General features: G+C 30.0%; 2 protein-coding genes across 2 annotated transcripts; one reads left to right on the forward strand and one right to left on the reverse strand.

Annotated features, from left to right (window-relative positions):
• The first annotated feature begins 349 nt into the window (after positions 1-349).
• Positions 350-1927, forward strand: LOC123301841 (cytoplasmic tRNA 2-thiolation protein 2). The gene has a single exon (XM_044884760.1). It carries the CDS (start codon positions 451-453, stop codon positions 1684-1686), a length of 1236 nt encoding a protein of 411 aa, XP_044740695.1. The 5' UTR covers positions 350-450; the 3' UTR covers positions 1687-1927.
• Positions 1928-3065: 1138 nt separating this feature from the next.
• Positions 3066-4412, reverse strand: LOC123301845 (thioredoxin-related transmembrane protein 2 homolog). The gene is made up of 3 exons (XM_044884767.1): positions 4138-4412; positions 3895-4075; positions 3066-3834 (listed from the first exon to the last, which is right to left on the reverse strand). Exons 1-3 carry the CDS (start codon positions 4279-4281, stop codon positions 3356-3358), a joined length of 804 nt encoding a protein of 267 aa, XP_044740702.1. The 5' UTR covers positions 4282-4412; the 3' UTR covers positions 3066-3355.
• Positions 4413-15833: the final 11421 nt, after the last annotated feature.

The raw sequence follows: 15833 nt of genomic DNA on the forward strand, positions 1-15833 counted from the left end.
AATAATGATATATTAATACGACTGTTGACACTGTTTTATTGTCATTGCTTGTCGGATTGACATCACAGATCACGTGGTGGAGTAAAAAAAAATCGTTTCAAATATTGTGACTTTTTAACAATTTTTTTGATAGTGTTTTTATTGTTTAAAAATGCGTAATTTTCGAGTTACAGGCTCCACTCGACCTATATTTTCATAAAAAATTAACAAAAAGCTTTTCTGTTTTTTCATGAAAAATGTCGATTGTACTAGAAAAATTCATCACGTCGGGAATGGAAACGTACAACTGCTGGCATTCTGGGTCAGATTAGAAAAGCACACAATTTATTATTTTCGAACGCACCCTACTCATGACAAATGTCAGATTTGTAAATGTGACTGATACATAACCTTCTAATTTAAGTAATCCACGTGAAAATTCATAATATTTTACAAACAAAAGTTTTAAACATGTGTACGGTATTAGATGGAGATTTAGAAGACGAAGAGAAATTTATGGAAGCGTTAACCATCGAACCAAAAAGTAAAAACTGTTTAAAATGTGGAACTGAAGATACTTCAATTGTTTTACGTGGAAAAGATTCTTACTGTATCAATTGTTTTCAAGCTGCTATGGACCATAAATTTCGATCAACATTAGGAAAATCGCGTTTATTACGTCATGAGGACAATGTATTGATAATTTACCAAGGTGGTCCTGAAGTTAGTACTATGTTAAAAATTATAGCAAACGGTTTAAATCGAAAAGAAAGGCATAAAAAATTTGTATTTAATTCGATTATACTCTATCTTGAGCATGGAGCAATTTTAAATGAGAATATAGAATCTCGAAAAATTTTAGCTGATAAAGTACAAATGGAACTACGAGATTATGGATTTCCTACTTATATTTCATCCATATCCAATACTGTTGGGAATGATGCATTACTTTTTGATGAGCTTAACTCGAGTTTTTTTGATAATCTGAGTGATGAAGGTATTAAAAATGTTTTAAGTAAAATATCAACTTTATCAGCACAGCAAGATTTTCTAAATACAGCTCAAAGAAAGCTTGTACTAAAAATAGCAAAAAGCTTAAATTGTAAATTTGTATTTTACCCGGATATTTCCGTGGATATTGCTAGCAAAACTTTGGCAGGATTTGCTTTGGGTCGCGGTAGTCATATCACTATGGATGTAGGTTTTAGCGACACGCGCGATCCATTAGTAACAATTTTACGTCCAATGCGTGATTTTAGTAGAGAAGAAATAACAGAATTTTGTAAATTAAATGAATTAAAACCAATTCAAGTAAAAAGATTTGGTGATACTGGAAATTTATATTCAAGTATACAAAATTTGGCCGATAATTTTATTGGAGATTTGCAAATGAATTTCCCATCAACAATTTACACAGTTATTAGAACAGCGGATAAATTAACGGCAAATGATACAACGGAAATGGGAACAAAATGTAAATTTTGTTTAACACCACGCGATAATTTAACTGCTAAGGGCAAAGTATCTGCCTTAAATGCTGTTGAATTTTCCCGTATAGCATCGAAACAAAGTGCAAAAATGATCACTAGTGGTAGCTACGATCGGCCTGAAATTGATGGTTTGGAACAAAATGAATTTTGTCATGGATGTAATTTAACGTTAAATGATGTCTCAGTACCAGATTCGATACTTGAATTTATTTTATGAGGTTAAGAAAAACCTCGATGCACGACGACGAATATCTTATTAGATGGATTTGATTATGATTTCCTGGGCGATAAAGTTTGTCCATGGATTCTTGGAACATGACGGAATTAAAAAAAAAAATTAAAATGTACTTACACTTTGCTCATGTTTGTAATCCTTGATGAGTAAAACAAGTTTCTTCAAGAACTAAAAGAGAAAATTGTAATTGTTTCAAAATATTTTTTAGCAGGATGTGATTTGTTACGGGTTTAAAAAAAAATTTAAAAATTATATTTTTTGTAACATAATCTTTTATTTCTAAATAAATTTTAAAAAACAATAATTTATTTGAAAAATTTGTAAATTTTTAAAAATAAATAAAACTGTTTCGATAATGGCACATTTTTGATTGAATTTTATTCATAAATTGAATCGATTAATCGTGACTATTTATTTAAGATCAATTTCATGGAAAACCAATAAAAAGTGCATTCATTCATTCGAGAGTATAAATCAGAGGAACATAATTGTAGCCCGCATCTCTAAAGGTACATGTACACCAGCGAATCTTGATCTACCTAAATTTAATGTCATACTTATGGGAGTCAAAGTATATATTGCTAGTGATGGAACGAATGCTGTATTTTGTACATTCGCGAGTGTTTATCTCCAATATTTGAATGTTAGCTTGCAATTATTAATTAATTTTTCATAGCGTAAAAGATTACGTCGTTTAAGAATATATTTAAATACTATATTGACAGCATCTTATGTTCCTCTATGTGATGGATCGGCGAAAACAAGCGAGACAGAGCAAAAGAACTTTGCACCGTGATGTTTTCGCTCGTACTTCTCACTCTGCTGGCAATATAGTATTTACATCACGAAACCATATAACAAGGACGTAAAACTCGAGTGGAGAGGGTAGCAGGAAAAAAGACGCCTATCTGGGCAAGGGCTAGACCTCGGTCGCTGCGTAAACATCGCTTTCTCTCTCATTCGAAAGAAAGACAGCTTGATGCGCAGTACAAAGTACGCAACGATCGAGAGACTATACTCCGCCCAGATAAGGGATTTTACACCCATGTTATATGGGTTCATAATTTACATTAAAGCGTTTAAGTCGATTCAAAGCTAACCGTATAAGTTCAATAAAAACACCGTATAAGTCCAATAATTCTTCAGTTTGTTTTGTCATATTAGTGAAGTTTGAAGTCATTTTTTTGTCAAAAACATTCGCATCGTTTCTTGTGAATGTTAAATATGCGAATACTTGTCACAACAGTCATATGTGCTATTACATTATTCTAGGTCTAGGTAGATCAGATACAATTGCAATGTACATGTACTCTTACGTTACCAATAAAAAGCGTCTATAACAGCTTCTACTATGCTCTGGATTCTTTGACCCTTGAAGAAAAATTAAGAGTGCAAAGGCATATAAGGATCAGGGCTAATGTATGCGAGTATAATATGTTGTGAAAGAGGCCAATCGAATAATACCTTTTTATCGTAACAGTCCGACGTGTAACAATTACAAATACGAATATGTTCAAAACAAAAACACTAACTTCAAACGTCTCATTCATCCCTAATGATAAAATCTAACGAAAACTAATATCGGATGACCTGCAGTGAAAATAAATACAATGAAGTTGTGCACTACGATATTCCATGAATTGGCCAAAATTTAATCCTTTTTCGGATGAATACTTTTCATATTTTTTACTTTACCCTTACACTCACTAAACAAATTATTCAAATCAAATGCAGCTTTAATATTTTCATCAGAAAATAAAAATTTTTGTAATTTTCCTTTTGTATCGGCATGCGGACGTCGTAAAACCTCTTTCCCATCTTTAAACAAAATTAGGGTAGGTAATTGTTTACTCATTGAACTATCTGAGACATGGTAAGTCTTTCCAGCCTCGGGAAATCTTCCAACATCAACTTTACCAAATTTTAAATTCGATAGTGAGTACTCATTGGATAGTTTTGAAAAAACTGGCGCAAAGTTAACGCATGCTGGATTCCATACGGCATAAAATGCCACAAGCCATGTGACTCGTTTATCACGAGCTAATTCTTCATCTAAACCAGTTGGGCCTCGGAAGTAGATCACATTTTCTGGTCCAGAATAGGTGGGTTCCGGTAAAAATAATCCCGTCACTGCAAAGATAATTTGATAGTAAAAATTGCATTCCAATGAGTCTATAAATTACTACTTACACACGAATATTACAACGAAAACGAGTCCTAATCGAACATCAGCGTAGAACCATAAAATCATGTTTGCAATTTTTGTATAAATAAAACTCGAAGATAAATAGTTAATCATCGTCACACTTCCCGCTTTTCTAGTTCGAATCATTATAACAATTAATAAAAAGAAAAGAATTTCAGTTTCACGCTGGAAAAAAAAACAAAGAAAGGTTAGGTTATACGATTAATTGTTGTACTTAAAAATTTTACCCCATCTAATTCACATTCCACTTCGCCGAATATAAAAAAACATAATATTGGTAAACGTTTTGCAATAATATAAGATAAACTGATAAAAATATTAAATAGATAATACGGCCTTATTAATAAAATTAAATCATGTTTAAACGACATTTTTATTTCTTTTTATTGTAACTAAAACTATTTTTACATGCAAAATGTAAATGATAGATTCAAATTAGAACAGGAAACTCTCAATTATAAATTTAGAGAATATTATTGTTGTTGAAAGTTTTTGTTATAAATTAATTGTTAACAAAATGTTAATTTTTGTGATTTCCATGTCCGTCAGAATAGAATTACTCTATACGTGTAGATGCCACTAGTTGTTACTTTGTGATGTGACATCGATAATTGCAGGGATCAGTGTTACCCTAATTAAGATACAGTTTGCCAATTATTAAAGAGATCCATCGATTTTTCTATTGTTTTTAAATAAAAAGTACCCTAGAAAATGATTGTTATCCCAATCGAAGATAAAAATTTTCCCAATTTTTTGTAATTTTCTTTCAGGTACCTCTGTATTCCTTTACTCCATTGAAAAAATGAAAAAAATATTTTTGTTTCAGATTTTGATGAAACTTTGATTTGATTTTTCTTATATTCTAACTTCTATACTCTTAATATTGACGTCTATATGCCTTCATTTTATTATTCAGTTTTCACACAATGATTTCATCATACATGTAATAATATTGCCTATATCTATGTATTTAAATAATAAAAGCACGCAACTAACAGGATAACTTTGTTCAAAAATTGGATGACTATTTTTCGAAATATCACCTAAAATTCTTTAGGAAATGCTTTTATTTCGGAGTGATTCTATAGATAATAAAAATTATTTCGAATGAAACTAAACAAAAGTGTTAATTTGCTTATGTGCAATTCTTTATGAGATAATTTATGTGATGCTGTGATATAGTGTAGTGTAATTATGATTTTTTTTCGTCCTAATTCAATAAATTTTTAACAGGTAGCGACTAGGTGGAAATGTGAGTTTGGGGTGTAAGGTACATAGTAAAAAACAATTAAACTCGAGACCCTTGGAAATTATGAAATGGGGTTTCATTTTGGGGGTTGAGAAACTTTTTTTTCGATTTAGGGCGAAAAATGAGCTCCTAGCGGAAAATGTTCAGCGGAAAAGTTGTTGATAATAATAAATTGGAAAACTTTTGTACGGGACTTTTTTCTACACAACCTCAAATTCTATGAGAAAACCGAGAAAAACTGTTTTTTTCATTTTTATTTTTTTTCTCGGTCAAAACAAATTTGATTTTCATGAACCTTGGTGAAAGTGTTTCTTTTTAACTACAGAAAATTCATGAATTTTTATGAAACCGAAAAACAATTTTTTCTTTGAGATTTTTCAAATTTTCCGTTAAAATTGCTCATTTTTCAACGACAAACTCTCGATGTTTTTTTCGATTTTTATATTCTGCTTGGGCTTATTTAAGCCGTTGAAATGTCTATTTTAAAATGGTCTATCTATGTGCTTGGTTTACTTTTCATTCAACCGCTTAAAATCCTGAAAAACCGAAAAAAACGATTTTTCGTATGTAAACACGATTACTCAAAAACGAAAAGAGATATCAAGCTAAAATTTATAGCGTGCTCAGTACGTAAAAAGTGAGTTAGAGTTTGTAAATGAGCAACATAGATCAATTGGGTCTTGGATTCGTAGGACTCATCTTGGAAACCGTTAGAGATGGAACAGAAGTGTAAAAAGTGTTCATTATAAAAAAATAAACAATTTTTGTTTGAAACATTCATTGAAACATCACTGTTTACCCGTTAGGGTGAAAATTACGTTAGAAATATTAAGTAACATCTAGAGATTAGTTGAATTGCATCAAGTATACATGCATTGGTAATTCTAGAAATTCAATGTATTAATTTAAGAAGTTAAATACTTGTTTTATTGTTTAAAGAATTTAATATTATAGCTACTTTAACATACTTCATGAATTAATTGTAATATTATAGTTCAAAAAAGACATACTTCTGATTTAGTAGTCAACCCAATATGTGCGTACATTGCCCAGAATTTTGTTGATCAGGATCTTTATTATGACATAACATACATAATACTTTGTACTTACTTTAAATTATCTCTATTATGTTTAGCTTCTATAACTGACAACTCATTTTTTGAATGTAAAAACATAAATTTTGGACAAAAAATACAAACTGACAGATTGTAAAATATTTATACATAATCTTAAAATTCATGGCAAGCTGAATCGATTAAAAAAAGTTTCCTAGGTAGCCTACATGTCGGATTTTTGGGTAGTTTTTATTTGTTGCAATTTTTTTGGTTTTACCTTCCAACCAGAAAACAAATCATAACATGCGATAAGGAACATAGTTCTAATTACCGCTCCTACGTAATAAAATTCTATCAATAAAGACCTGTTTTTTAGTGGTCATGAATCTACCGTTGACTCTCGGGTGTTTATGCTTAGCCTTTGATTATTATAATATATTAGTACTGTACATCTAGCTAAAAGTATTAGTAGAGTGAAATTACGCCTTGTGTATGGATTAAAAGTTCGAGCAACGAAACTTTGGGGTTTTTCTTTTCACATCAAAATAAGTATTTTTTGAAATTTTTTACTTTCCCGGAGTGGTGCAACATGTTTAAAAAACAAAATGGCGTCAAAAATGAAATTTTTTTCAGAAATTTTATCATTTTTATTTTATATTCGCAAAAGGAGGCATCGGTGCATATCCAAATTTGGTAGGTTTGTAGTCCATGTTAAGAACTACTCCTCATAATTTTTTGGTGGGGTTTCGTCCCTTCCCCTCCCAGTTATATATATATGTATACATACATATGGTAAAACAGTTCATTTGACTATAACTTGAAAAATATTCGATTGATTTTAATGAAACTAATATCAATAGTAGGTTTTATTACTTACAACTTTCGGTTAAAATTTTAGCAAAATCCGTTAAATAGTTCGGCCAAAATTTTCAATTTAGGAAATTGTTTAAAATGGCTGCCATTTTATGCCATTTTGTCCTACGAGGTTAAATTTTTTTTTAAATTGTAGCATTTTTTATTATCTTTCGATTTTATAATAAGTAGCTTACCCGTAAAATGACTCCTTGATCCATATTTTTGCGAAAAACGGAAAATTTAGCACTTTCTGGAAATAATTGTTTGGGGGGTGTATGGACTGGCTTTGGGGGGTGTTTTTTGCTTTGGCATGAGAAAAATATTTTTAAAAGAGGTCTATATGGTTTAAAGCAAAATTTTTAAGTTTTAACCCCCGCGCTGTAAGGGGGAAGGGGTGTATGAAATAAATGTGTCTTAAAAGATTTTAAAAAGAGGTCAAAATAGCTTAAAATGCTATAAAGTAACCCAAAATTTTAGATGCTTTTATTAATATAGCACTTTTTACAACATCCACCCCTTCCCCTCCCGCTTTCATATTTTTTGCAAATTCAAAATTTTTATGACGTATAAAGAGGTTTTGGGGGTCGCTGATCTCGAATTTTGCAATAGATTATCAAAAACAATTGTAATATTTCTAGGGGGTGTACTTATTTGGGCCAAAAATTCGAGATCAGCGACCCCCAAAACCTCTTTATACGTCATAAAAATTTTGAATTTGCAAAAAATATGAAAGCGGGAGGGGAAGGGGTGGATGTTGTAAAAAGTGCTATATTAATAAAAGCATCTAAAATTTTGGGTTACTTTATAGCATTTTAAGCTATTTTGACCTCTTTTTAAAATCTTTTAAGACACATTTATTTCATACACCCCTTCCCCCTTACAGCGCGGGGGTTAAAACTTAAAAATTTTGCTTTAAACCATATAGACCTCTTTTAAAAATAGTTTTCTCATGCCAAAGCAAAAAACACCCCCCAAAGCCAGTCCATACACCCCCCAAACAATTATTTCCAGAAAGTGCTAAATTTTCCGTTTTTCGCAAAAATATGGATCAAGGAGTCATTTTACGGGTAAGCTACTTATTATAAAATCGAAAGATAATAAAAAATGCTACAATTTAAAAAAAAATTTAACCTCGTAGGACAAAATGGCATAAAATGGCAGCCATTTTAAACAATTTCCTAAATTGAAAATTTTGGCCGAACTATTTAACGGATTTTGCTAAAATTTTAACCGAAAGTTGTAAGTAATAAAACCTACTATTGATATTAGTTTCATTAAAATCAATCGAATATTTTTCAAGTTATAGTCAAATGAACTGTTTTACCATATGTATGTATACATATATATATAACTGGGAGGGGAAGGGACGAAACCCCACCAAAAAATTATGAGGAGTAGTTCTTAACATGGACTACAAACCTACTAAATTTGGATATGCACCGATGCCTCCTTTTGCGAATATAAAATAAAAATGATAAAATTTCTGAAAAAAATTTCATTTTTGACGCCATTTTGTTTTTTAAACATGTTGCACCACTCCGGGAAAGTAAAAAATTTCAAAAAATACTTATTTTGATGTGAAAAGAAAAACCCCAAAGTTTCGTTGCTCGAACTTTTAATCCATATAACAGCCTTTTTTTGCTTAGATTTACTCCAGTAAAGCTTGAACATGAAAATCCAAGATACCTCTTGGAAAAACAAATTTGACTATGTATGTTTGTTGGCAGATAATTATGTGCTATTATTATAATAAAATAATTTACTAATACAGTAGAATCTCGATAACTTAAACCTCGGTAACATAAAAACCTCTGTTACTTCAAAAAATACTATGTTCCCTTCCCATCAGAGCCCAAAACCTCTATAACTTAAAATACGCAACCTCTATAACTTAAATAAATAATCTCTGTATAGGCCCTCAGTAACTACATAGAAACATGTACATACCTCTATATTAACCTTTACCTAACATAGACCCTTGATAACTTAAAACCTCTATAACTTAAAATATTTTGTGTTTCCCTTGGACTTTAACTTATCGAGGTTCTACTGTATTATGAGAAATAAAAAAAATTAAATTTATTAATTAATTATTTAAAAATTGGTACTATTTAATCAAATTCAATGACTATTGTTTTTGTTTGTTTACAAATTTCACTCGCGTGCCCTTTGTAACCTAGCGCCTGTTAGCACGTAAAAATCAAATAACTCAAAGCACTCAGTTTGCAAAATATTAATCAATTGAGACACATCTCAGGTGTTTGATTTTTGTATATTTTTTGTTGGACCAATTTTTTTTTTCAATAACATATTTATCAGTCATAATTTACATTAAAATCACAAAACTTGATGTAAAGCTGCCCTTTTGGTATGTTATTGGAATCCCTTAAGGGATCCCTTCAAATTCTAAATTTTTTTTAAGGATTACTAGTTGAAGCTTCTTACAAATTTTCATTTCTTTACCTTTTATGTTTTTGAAGAAAATGGACAGCAAAGTGTTGCCCTAATTTGCTTCCTCACGAGAAAATAAAGATGTTTACAAAAAATTGTATCAAACAAAAGTTTTTTAATAAGGAGTTTTTTTACGACAAAACTTTTGTTCTATTTCTAACGGTTTAACATAAGCAAAACTAAAAAATTTAAGCATACATTTTTCAATTTATGGTTCACTTGTTTATTACATTAGTTTCGTGCAGGGTCATTTATAGACACAGTCTGCCCCCTTTAAAAAGGTTAGTGATCAGTAAAATTGAAATTTTCATAGTGAGCACAAATTTTCAGAAAATATAATTTACTACAATTTATTATTATATCATTTTATCGGCATGTTAAATTTTTACAAAGATTTTCCCCATTTTAACAAAAAGGTCAGATCTTTATAATTGTAGTAAATCTATCGTTTTTCTAATTTATTTTTTATATCTTGTTAAACTTATCTGTTATATCTTTTTAAATCTTGTTAATTTGTTTATTTAAATTTACTTTTATCTTAAAATTTTATCTCTCGTTATTTAATTATCTTAACAAATTTTTTACATATCCGAAAATGTTATCTATTGTTACCTAATTTTAAAACTTTTTGATGATTTATTTTAACCTTCATAAATTTCTATTGTTTTTATAAGTAAAAAATCCTAACTTGTCGAATATTGTAACACATTCTTTAAAAATACGTCACGAGAATTTTGGTATATATATAAAAAAAAAAAAAAAACAATGAAAGATAGATACTCTACAGTTTTGAAAATGCCTATGTTAGATGAAGCATGTCAACATCATTAAAACATTTAAAAATAAAGTGGACAAAGCAAAGAAAATTAGAAGTTTTATTTCTTCCAAATCCTAATTATGGAGTTCAACAAAGTAAAGCTCTCTGCAATTAGTCATTTATGACATTTATTTTTATATCATTTAGAATTTAATAGTTGTTTTATAAAGAATTTTTTATTATTGATTGCGTGTGGAACATGAAATTTTTCGAACTTTTCTGTTAATTTCACTTTATTTCGGGTTGATTTGAGAAAATTCCATCTTTCTAGCATGTATAGAACAGAAAATCGTTATTTTTAGGTGTTTAGGCGGCTCTCTTAACAATTAACAATCAAGCACTTAAAATGCAAGTACGCCAAAAATTTTTCCGAAGCGATTCGGTTAATATTATTTATTTGTTTAAAAAAAAAATAGTTTAAATAATATCCTACCGGGTTACTCAACGGCACTTTCACGTTCAGGATCATTTTTTAAACGGAATTCCGCAAAATTATTCATGCTCCATGACAGATTTGCAGAATTTAATAATGACAGACTTTACCGAATGTAATTTAACTATTTATTACACTAAATAAATTTCGATTTTTGCCCCAATTTCCTAGATCAGTTTTTTGTATTTTTAAAATACGTAGTTTCGACTACCAAGTAGAAAATACTAGAAAATTGGGGCAAAAATCGAAATTTATTTCGACATATCCTAGAGTTCTCATTTATTATCTTCGATAATATTTATATTTATTACACTATTTAATATTAACTATTAATTAACTATTTATTACTACTACTAAATTTATTTGGCAGGATCGATGAATATTTGAAAAAAAGCATAAAGTCCGCATTATAAAAGCACTGCATTCTGTTAATTTAGCATCTGTTACACATATTTTCAATAGCAAGAAATAGATAGATAATGTATGAAGATACCAACTTTACAGAAAAGGTAGCCTCGCTTTTTTAATTTTCATTTTATGCTGAACAAGTCCAATTTATTTTAGAAGAAAATTTGCTAAATCGTGAGCCTAATGTCTAGAGCTCTACGTATTTAAAAAAAAATGAATGTTGATTTGTAAAAGCAGCAACATAAACATATAGGATCCAAACAATATTATAGACTTTTAAAATTATAATATTACAGACAACCTTTCATTAACCTTATTCAAAAACTTTTAATTGATCAGATAATGACCCTTAATTTTACTAAAACAAGAACAATTCCACTGTTTTAATAAATTATGTAAAATTCAAAAATGTTAAATTTAACCTTGACGTTGACACCAAATAATTTTTATTGTTATTTAAGGAGGAAATAAAGGTGAAAGGAACGTATAACAGAGAAGAGTAAAGGTATGCCATATTTTCTGTTTGTTTCTTATTTGGGCAGCTTTTCATCTGTACGTAATAATAGAAATCTGAAGAATGGCAGACCCAAACGCATGTTTCTTTTCCAGTCTGGTTGCCATCACCCGGTAATGGCTGCTACAATATTGCTAACAGAGGTTTTTTGAAGGAATTTAAAATTTTTGAAACACCACCGACTATGCTTTAATAGAATTTTCCATTAAGTACAGCAAGTATACTTCTCTTTCCACTTAATTCAATTCACAAAAGGTCGCAAGTGTCAATGCTCTGAGCTCTAATTCTATTTTTTTATATGGCATTCAGCCGACAGATTTGGGCTTTTTTTCACAGAGTCAGAATAATGCCAGCTACATGATCCCGAAGTTGCAAAATTTTGGTCGTTTAGAACCCAAGATATTCAGCTGCAAAGTTCGAGATTTTTCCATTCAAAGCATGTAAAACTCACTGTCCTCGCCCAGCAAAAAGTAGGAGAGTTGAAATGAATGTTTTTAGAATAAAATAAAAAATAAACTTGAACTAAATGGGTCAAAATTGGGAACGTGGTCATAATTATCTCATGTTTTAAAGGGTCGAAATTTCTGAAATTTTGTGATTTAATAGTACCTAAGCCCTATTAAGTTCTAAAATTTAATTTCTTGTCAAATTCTGTCGATAAAAATTTTACCATAGCTTTAGCATAAGAACTGCAAATACCACGCTAAATTCTTTGTACAGAACAGTTTGTTGTAACAAAAAACATTTTTTTAATAACAAGAAATTGCAAGAAAACTTGCGTACAAGCGATAAATTTTGTCTATTGTCTATTTCCTAATAAAGGGGATAAAGCCTGGACTTTGGACCTCTTTGACTACACAGTGACAATTTTCAACGTCCAGTCCAATACTCTATTACAATATATGAAACCCGTTAAAATTCGAGCAAGAAGACAAAAGTCCATGTATTTAGCGATCTCACGTCTTTCCATAAATCGCATTTAAAATTCATTTTTTATATTAATTTATTGTATTATCATTCCATATTTTTTAAAATAAAATTGAAGCACTACTCGAAATTACGAGTAGATCTTATCAAAAGTTATAAAGTTCATTTTTATAAACTATGACGTACCCGAAGAAAATAAATTAAGGTAACCCGGTCGCGTTGATAAGATCCACGATAAAAGTGTTAAATGATATGTCTGAAGATTATGATTTATCTGTTTTGGTTAACAAATCATGATGATCATTACATTTTTTTAGAAAAGACAAAATTTTTTTAATGAATTCTTTCCCAGGTTTTTTAAATGAATTATTTTTTTAAGGTGTTTCGATACCAAAACGAAATTTTGTATGTCAATCAATGGGTAATTAATTGATTAATTGGTTTACGATATATTAATTATTTAAAACAGCCCTTTTTACATGGTGGTATGTGAAGAAGTCGTCATAAATGTTGGTTTTTTAGTCAATAAGTTCTCTTAAAAATGTTTACCATTTATATAAAAAAAACTTTTCAATCAATATTTCTCAAGTTTTAAGCTTTAAAATCATACCGAAATTAAGAACTGTGCATAAAAACTTTTTTTGATAAAATCACTGAATTTGATAGTTAATTTCTCCTAAACCGTACAGAGAATCGATATGGATTCACAAAAGACATTTTAATTAACAGTATCGAAATACCTAAAACAGTCGAAATGAAAATGATAAAATTTTAAATTTTATTTATCAATTAATGATCCTTTTTTTACATACCTACGTCTTTAGTGAAAATTCATATCGATTCTCTGTTCGGTTTATGAGAAATGTACCCTTTTTTGGTAAAAAAACAACTGACTTGATAGTTAATTTCTCCTACACCGTTCAGAGAATCGATATGAGTTTTTCACAAAAGACGTATAAAAGAATGAATAATTGTAAATCAAATGTCAATTTTTTTTGGATCTTTTCCATTTTCTAGAGTCTAAATCAAAGATATAGATTATGAATTATAAAAAATTCTGAGGACCCTGATTTAAACTAAGGATTAGAGTTATTATTATTATTTATTTATTTATTTAAAGTCGCTTTTTAACATCGAGGTCATTAATGACTACTATTTACCAAACTAAGGATTAGAGTTGTTATCTCGTATATTACTTAGGTGTGAGTTTTTAGCTCTGATATTACATATGTGGATATTTGATTTAACTTTTCCAAATCGCCAGGGCAGGGGGAAGGACTAGAATCAAGTGGCTATCTTAATATGGGTCGAGTGGTGCTTTAGTAACAGAAGATGTTATAAAAAGACACAGAAAACCTAATGAATTACCAATTTTTTAATTTTATGACCATGAGAACAAATTTGATCATTTGGTGGTCTTCTATAGTTTTGGCTGGCGTCACTAGCCATTGTAAGGAGTCTAGATACGATTCTAATTCCACTTTTAGTTTTAAGGTAAGTGGATCATAATAACAAAATTGAACTGGAAAGAGAAATATAACTTTTTGAATTGGATAGGAAGGTCATTGGAAATTTAAAGAAATTCTAGGAATACAAAATTTTATCCCGTTCTGCGTTTGTCATTTTAAAAAGCAACAGCATATATTAAAAAAGCCTACGCGAGGAAGCCGCGAGCAAATAAGAGATTATGATATTTTAAATAGACGTTGCTAAGCCTGCCAAGATTTTAGAAACAAGAGCGGGAACCATTAGTATATTTCAACTAATTTCAATGTTTAGGCTGTTGCGTCTTGCGGGTTTCAGTGTTGGATAAAAGACTTTTGAATTTTAACTTAAAATCAATTCTCAAATGTATATTGTCCTTGACATGACGTAGGAAGTATTTTATAAAAATTATATTTTATAATAATTTAATTTTTTCTTTTGATCTGATATTGACCCCTGAATTTTAATAAATCAAACACAATGCAACTGTAATTAAATTCAACAATAAATACGAAACATGCAACAATAAATATGTAATTTAAAATTTTAATTTATCATAAAACATAGGCATAGTATGCGTACATATGCGCCGACTGATTCAATTCAATTCAATTTATTAATTCTTAACAATACACATTGTACAGAAGATGTCATAAAATGGGATAGGGAAAATGAAAGGAAGGAGGTTTGCAGCTATGGCTTGCTTTTTTAGAAACTATTATGTTATTTAAGTTTGTTCAAATTTAAAGGAAAACCATAGGGAACCATAGGTAGGATAGCCGGCATCTGATACAAATGATAAAATGTCTCCCGAGTATCACTCATAAAGGGACTTGGCTAAGGGTGTAAAATACATTAAGTACCAGTGTTGCCAATATATACAATCAAAGTTGTATATGGGGGTATGTCTTCAAAGTATGCATCGCTGTTAAATCGGCCGAGGGGGGCAGTGTCCAATATATAATATCTTATGACTTTCAAATTAAGTTTTTGACCGGGACTACGAAAAAATCTTTATTTTCCTCAACAACGATTTTTCGGCAAAAATCCGGAATTTTTTTTTCAAATGCTTATATCTCAAAAACTGTGAGGTTAAGTAAAAAATGCCAAAGCTCAAAAAACATTTAAAATTGTCCAAAACATACATTCCAATAGTTTTTTCAAATGTTTAATAAAGACAATATGGTGTCCGGGAGTAGGGAACTTCTGACCCGCCGCATGGGCGTAAATCGAAAAAGCACAAACACTCATGTATATGACATTTTTGAGTACACTCAGACAAACATTTTCCACCGGCTCCTATAAAAATCTACTGACGAGGCGGGAATTCCTGAGTCAAATGCTTCATTTACAGTAATCTGAATGATATTGAAAAACATTCGATCAAATTCTAAGAAAAAAGCAGTGGATACCGCGGGAAAAAACTGCTATTTTCTAGGCGAAATAATTAGTCGATAACCTTTTAAATAAACAGTTTATCGCAAAATGCAATATAGCCTTTTTTTATAGAAAAGTTAATTTATAATAACTTTTGTTTCCTTACATTTTCTTAAAACTATTATGGAGCGAGATGCGGTGTAAAAAACGTTTGCACTCTTAAATTTAAGGTTACGTTTTCCCAAGAATAGTATCCCAAATTTTTGAGTTTAGGGTTACCAAAGATTCTCCTACCTTTTTGTAGCCTTTGATTGTAACCTTAAAATTTCGGCCAGCAGTTAAAATTAAAATT

Source organism: Chrysoperla carnea, chromosome 5 (assembly GCF_905475395.1).
Source record: "Chrysoperla carnea chromosome 5, inChrCarn1.1, whole genome shotgun sequence".
In the NCBI taxonomy this organism is placed as follows: Eukaryota; Metazoa; Arthropoda; class Insecta; order Neuroptera; family Chrysopidae; genus Chrysoperla; species Chrysoperla carnea.